Source organism: Chelonoidis abingdonii, chromosome 8 (assembly GCF_003597395.2).
Source record: "Chelonoidis abingdonii isolate Lonesome George chromosome 8, CheloAbing_2.0, whole genome shotgun sequence".
In the NCBI taxonomy this organism is placed as follows: domain Eukaryota; kingdom Metazoa; phylum Chordata; order Testudines; family Testudinidae; genus Chelonoidis; species Chelonoidis abingdonii.
In genome coordinates, this window is record NC_133776.1 from 12,335,343 (window position 1) to 12,342,283 (window position 6,941).

Here is a 6,941-nt window from a genome sequence, read left to right on the forward strand (position 1 = left end):
CCATTGCTTCTTGTTGTATCATTAGAGGCTAAGGTGAACAAGTTTTCTCCCTCCTCCTGATGACACCCTTTTAGATACCTGAAAACCGCTATCATGTCCCCTCTCAGTCTTCTCTTTTCCAAACTAAATAAACCCAATTCTTTCAGCCTTCCTTCGTAGGTATATGTCAGCATGTTTGACATCATGCAAATGACACTTTACAGCTCAGACATAAAAGAACATGATGCTTTTTCAATGATTTATTGGGGGGGAACTGCATTATCTTCAAATAAGTTTGGAAAATAACAAAAGCATTGTCAAGTAACTGCAATTGATTATTAGACAATCACATGGGATGGAGGGTTATCAAATTCAATATTTGACAATTACCATTGCTTTGCTTTTGAATGTAGATTTCTTTTTAATATTTCAGATGCTGTTTTTACTATCTGATTCATTTCTTCCCCTTTTAAGATATTTTCTGTTCTTATTTCCCCCCTGACTTTAATAACCCACTTTATTATTTTCATGGTGACCAGTTAAATCTTCTCATGTGGCGTATTCTGATTAAGGCAGTTTAAAATAGTATTATTATTTTGATCCTTTTGTGTACATCTAGTTTTTTTTTTTCCAGGTGGCTGCTCTGTTTGTTCTTCTTTGTTTCCTGCTGAGTTCCAAAGTACCTTTATTTTACAGATGGTTATTATTATTTTTTTGTCTAGTCTTCTCCATAGATACCATCTAGCAAGCTGGTAAATTATTTTTTGTAACCCTGAGTTTATATGATTGACATGATTTCTCTATTTTACTACACAAATACAGCTGGATTGTTGAAAGTTCAGGTGCAGGACATAAGAGAACATGAATAAAGTCATGCTAGACACTTGCAATAGTGGAAATCTGAGCTCTTTGCTCCAGCTGAAAATATAGAAGAAAGGAAAAGATTAAATACAAAGGCCTCATTCTACTCCTGTTTATACAGCTGTAACTCTGTTGGCTTCAGTGGAGTTACTCCCAGTTTATGCCTGTGTGTGTGATATCAGAATCTGACCCTTAATCTTCTATACAGACTATGGATTTGATTCTAATCTATTGAATGGGAGTAATTCCACTGAAGTCAGTGGAAATACTTTGGTATAAAACTTGTGTGAATGAGATCAGAATCAGGCTCCATGTTCTCAGCACCAGCTATTATCTGTGTGTCTGTGGCAGTGCTAACTTACAGCATAATTGTCTAGATCACTGGCTCAAGCTTATACCAGTATCCCATTTTTAATTACCATAGTAACTTCGCTTTCCCTTTTGCTGTTTTTATTAATAATTTCCATACACCCAGCTTACACACTCTTCCTTGGCTGCCACTGAGGGCTGAAGCTGCAAGAAGCATATCGGAGGCCTCAGTGGCAGAGGGAAGACGTGTCATGGAAAGTAAAGCAAGTGTTCAACGCCAGCGTTGGTTGCTGCACTGGGCAGACTGACTGCTCTTCACACATGGATTTGCCAAGTTAAATACAATTTAACCTCTTAATCCCCCATGAAATTGGTGGGTTTACAGCTACAGTTTGAGGGCTGATGCTGCAATCCTTAGGTAGAACTGCCATCAACTTCAGTGGGCATTATTATTGGTATTATGAGAGTGTGACAGTCAGCAGCGACCCCCTAACAGATAGTGGTTTTATAATAGCTGGCAACCATTAGGGAAAATGGACATCTCATGGACACAATAGCCTGAATTTTTAAACTGTCTTCCCTTATCAGTCTTGAGGCAGTTGAAGCTGGTCCTAAGCCAGTTTTTGCTGAGCAGATTGCAAAATTGCAGGGTTTGCTAACCATCAATCAAACGCTAACACGACTGAAGCCTGTGTGTGAGTGTGTATAAAAAATTCTTGGTTTTTGTATGGAGTAAAGTTTTTTTGTACCAAGGTACAGAACTCTCCTTTCTTCTGCAGGATAAAGCAACCTTTCCTTATCCCTGTCTGGTTGTCATTGGTTCTCAGCTAGGCGGACCTGACATTTCAGTAACAGTTTCTGGCGATCCCAGATGGGACACTCCTAGCGCAGACATCGGACTCTGGATGGCTGTGACGAACTGGGAGCGGCGCCACCAAGGTGCTTAGCTTCTCTTCCTCACTTTACTGCGGCCCCTGGAGTTCGTGCTCCGATAAGGTGAGCCCTAATAGGATAAGGAAACACTTCCTGGGTTCTGGTTATATTCTGGTTACCTAGTTACTGTATTTCTGTCTTATACCTTTGGGTGTTAGGTGTGTGGGCGGAACTGAGCTTCTTGTTCATAATTCCTCAGGGTGGAAACCAAAGCGTGCGAGGAAGCCCTGAGGTCGTATTAAGATCCTTCTGTTCCGTCCCCTGTAGCAGTCAGTGTAAGCAGAGATTGCTGGCTTGGATTTTTTGAATTAAACCATTATTCTCTCCTTCTTTCTGTTTAATTCTCTATTTAAGTGCCAGAAAAGGGGATGGGTGGGTATCAGCGGAAACCCTGTAAGGATAGTCCTTTGGATTACATGTTAAATAAATGGCCTTTACCAGGTGTTCAGAAAGGAATGTCAAAGAGGCGCTTATTGCAGCTTTGTTCCCAGCACTTGCACCCACCTCCCCAAACACAAGAATCATGTGCTGCAGATGACTGTGGGGAAAACAGACGTTAACAACAGTAAAAAATGACAGCGACCAGGGGGTTCTTCTGTCACTTATTCAAATAATTTTACCACTTATGTTTGTTCCTCCAATGACCCCCAGATCCGTCTGACTTTGGGAAAAACTGTTTATTCTTGTCTTCTGGACTCTGGGCTGTCCTCTCCACTGTTACTGTCAAGCCGAAGAAGGAAAGCCTCATAAATAAAAGTATTCCGGTAATGGGTATAGGCAAAAAGCCATTTGACTGTTCTGTGTTGCAGGATGCTACTGTGGAAATTTCTGCTGTCTCTGCCTCCCAGGCCTTTTTGCTAGCTTCGGATTCCCCAGTTAAGCTCTTGGGCAGAGACCTATTGTGTAAACTGCATGCTCAGATCTTTTTTTTAGATAACAGGATCGTCCTCCGGTTACCTCAAAACAAACTCCCCCAGTTTGTGCTGTTCTGACCCAGGCTTCAAAGGACTCGATCCTGCCTGCTGACCTAATCCTACCCAAGCGACTCAGACAGGAGGTAAAAGCCTCCCTATGGGGCACTTTAAAAACAGATTTGGGCACTCTCCAGACAGAACCAGTGCGTATAACCTTTAAGCCAGGCATTGCAATTCCTCAAATTCGTCAGTACCCCATCCCCCAAGAAGCTCTGCTAGGCCTCCAGAACCTTATCACCACATTCCTGCAGTTGGGAGTGCTAGTTCGCACCAAGTGTCCTTTCAGTACCCCCATTCTGCCAGTCAAAAAACCTAACATGCTAACACAACCAAAGCCTGTATTAAAATATGTATACAAAATTCTTAATTTTTGTATAAAATAAAGTTTTTTTGTATCAAGGTACAAAACTCTCCTTTCTTTCGCAAAATAAAGCAACCTTTCCTTATCCCTGTCTGGCTATCATTAGCTCTCAGCTAGGCAGACTCGACATTTCGGTAACAAGAGGACCCAGCTGAGACTGGGGATCCATTCGGTCAGGCACTGGCCATGCACATAGTAAGAGACATTCCCTTCCCCAAAGATCTTACAGTAAATGGACAAGAGAGACCAGCATGGGAGGACAAACAGGGCACAGAGAGGTGCAGTGATAGACAGCAGCGGAATTTAGGTTTCCTGAATGCCGTATTCACTAGGCCACATTGCTGAACAAGTAATTTAGTAAAAAGCGACAATGAGTCCTGTGGCACCTTATAGACTAACAGACGTATTGGAGCATAAGCTTTCGTGGGTGAACACCCACTTCATCGGATGCATGTGGTGGAAATTTCCAGAGGCAGGTATAAATATGCAGGCAAGAATCAGTCTTGAGATAATGAGATTAATTCAGTCAGGGAGGATGAGGCCCTCTTCTAGCAGTAGTGGTGTGAACACCAAGGGAGGAGAAACTGCTTTTGTAGTTGGCTAGCCATTCACAGTCTTTGTTTAATCCTGAGCTGATGGTATCAAATTTGCAAATGAACGAAGCAGTTTCTCTTTGGAGTCTGGTCTTGAAGTTTTTTTGCTGCAGGATGGCTACCTTTAAATCCGCTATTGTGTGTCCAGGGAGGTTGAAGTGTTCTCCTATAGGTTTTTGTATATTTCCCATCCTAGCTACCATGGACGTGGAGGCTCTCTACACAAACATCCCACACACAGATAGAATACAAGCTGCCAGGAACAGTATCCCACTGCACAACTGGTTGCTGAGGTCTGTGACTTTATCCTCACGCACAATTATTTCAAATTTGGTGACAATATATACCTCTAGACCAGTGGCACCGCTATGGGCACCTACATGACCCCACAATATGCCACCATTTTTGTGGCTGACCTGGAACAAATTTGCAAATTTGACACCATTGTCGCTTTTTACAGATCCAGACTAACACGGCTACCCCTCCGATACAAGTAATTTAGGGTTCTCTTGAAAGCAGTTAACTTTAAACACTGGGGGGAAAATTCTGCCCTCTGTTCCACCAGCATAAGCCTGTAGTAACTCCATTCTTATCATTGCACCAGTGTGAATAGGAGCAAAATTTAGTTCATTATATAAAGCTGCACAAAGACGTCAAAATATTTTTGAGAACTATCCATTCAGTTTTTTATATTAATTAATTCTGATTGTGCTCACTCACCTGTAACTGCTTTCCACAAAAGCTCAAGTGAAAACATTTACTAGCAGGAATATTTGCAGCAACAATGGATTATGAGCAAATAGTGGAGAATATTCATGGAAAGTGAATTTTGAAAGTGTTACTGTTAGTATTCACACAAGAAATCTGATTCTAAGCAATATGCTAATCCAGTCAGAGATCAGAAACATACCATGCAATCTAGTGGCCAATCAAAACTAACAAATATTGGTGAAATTTTGAATATCAAATAAATGCAGCACAATAATCTACAGAGAAGGATTTGGCAGAGTTATTTGATGAACAACATGGAATAAATAATAAATCTGAGAAAGTTTTAAATTGTTTCCAGATACTGTTGAAAAATAAAAGAGGTGAAGTTTTTGAAATAGATTATTTGCTGCTAATACATACACATACACATATACACAGATTTGTTTGTGAATCCCTTTGCTCTCATAATTGAAAACTTGGCTGTACTGTATCTATGCAGATCACAGTAAACCTGACCAATTGAGCGAGTCTATCTTAAAAAAACAACACTGACACAGGCAGACAGGAAATCTTTGGGGCAAAAGTTTGTGTCGCCAATTCTTGTATTTCCTGCATGCATGTAGAACCAAACTGTATTGACATTATAGGATTATAAAATAGGATGACTTACGCTGTCCACTTTGTACTAGCATTATAGCTTCACGTTGATATTTCCAGCAGAGCAGCTGCTTATTTTATTAGCTACAGAGATTCATTGCACATCTTGAAAATGCCCTTTGCACCATGTCTTCATTATAGGATTCAGTACAGCTGAGCAAATACAACTACTGTAATATGCACTAAATACAAGAAGATAATAACACCAGGATAAACTCTGATTATTTATAGTGTACACAGTGAAGGAAAAATACAGAAGTTCTTTGCAAGTAGGAAAAAAGGGGAAATGTATTTAAACTCTACCATGGAGGCCTAGTGAACTTTGTTTAAAGGATTATCATTCCTATAACCTCTAAGTATGCAATTCCTTCCTTGGTATATTTCAGGGCTGCTCCTCAGTTGAAATTCTTAATATTGTGGTCAGCTAGGAACAACAGCTGTTTATTATTCGTCAATTAGCTTCAAGTAATGCACCCCCTACCCAGAACAGCTTAATTTTTTTCACTTACCCCCATTTGTCTCTTGGATGTTTGAAGCAAAGGTTCATTTTGTCCTGCAGCAGAACAGATACTGTGCTGCTGCTTTGTATTGTCTCACCTAGTCATAATAAGTGTCCTGACCAGAAGGAAGTGGAAAACAATACGTAAAACAAACGCAGAAGCCCAGGAGGAAAGCTACACCCCAAAGACCAGCACTAATAGCAACCAAAAGAGAAAACTCCTCCTCATTGCTAACTTTTTCCAGTGGTGCCTCCGCAGTTCTTTTAGAAATTAAATTCTTTATGATGCAATTTCTGTTGTAACTTTTTCTCATTCCCATTGCAAACAATTCTTCACAGTTAGTATTGACCCACAACAAACTATTTGATGCAAGGTTTTTTTTGTATCCAAATAAGCAAATTAAAGCAAAATATAATTTAGTGGCTGTATTGAAGCCAGTTGACATCATTAAGAGCATACTCTCAGGGAGGAAGCAATTATTAAAGGTGCATTTTTCCATAATGATGTATTTGAAAGTGCTCTCTGAAAACTGAATGTTATTTTAAATATCCATCTACAGGACAGTGTTATGGCTTGATTTTTAAAAGATTAATGGGCAGGCAGGGAAAATGTGCTACACTGGCCTTGCTGTTTTTGCCTCCTCAGTATTTCTAGCACCAAAAGGCAACCACAATAAAGAAGGATAGTTCATGATTTCACCTCTGAAGGCGTCCCTTGCTGTGGGATTTTTTGCAGTGCTTAAAGTCACTGGGCGTGATTCTACTATCTTGCTGATTTTTACACTGGCATAAGCCCTGTTGACTCTAGTGCTGTTTTTCCTGATTTACCCTGGGGTGAGTGGAGAATCAGGTCCAATGTGCATGTGTGTGTACATATTTCCTGAATAGAAACATTTAGCGTTGATATTTAATATACATCCGGGAAAAATACAAACAATTTTCCCTCAGGTGAAATAAATGCCTTTGACAGTCAAATTTTTGCCACACATTTTCTCAGATTCAGGAGGAAAACTAAAGGCTGAATCATATTTGATAATGCCTGGAATGGTTGATCCTTTAGTAGG

At 40.2% G+C, this 6,941-nt stretch overlaps 1 protein-coding gene across 3 annotated transcripts in view; it reads right to left on the reverse strand.

Annotated features, from left to right (window-relative positions):
* The window catches only part of KCNMB2 (potassium calcium-activated channel subfamily M regulatory beta subunit 2), a 259,867-nt gene extending 253,909 nt beyond the window's left edge, over positions 1-5,958 (reverse strand). For 2 of the 3 annotated variants that reach the window (XM_032783533.2, XM_032783519.2), the window contains exon 1: positions 5,888-5,958. In XM_032783533.2, coding sequence (XP_032639424.1) covers positions 5,888-5,925 — 38 coding nt within the window. In that variant the 5' untranslated portion in view covers positions 5,926-5,958. The remainder of the gene's footprint in view (positions 1-5,887) is intronic. The other variant, XM_032783527.2, reaches the window with a different exon arrangement.
* Positions 5,959-6,941: the final 983 nt, after the last annotated feature.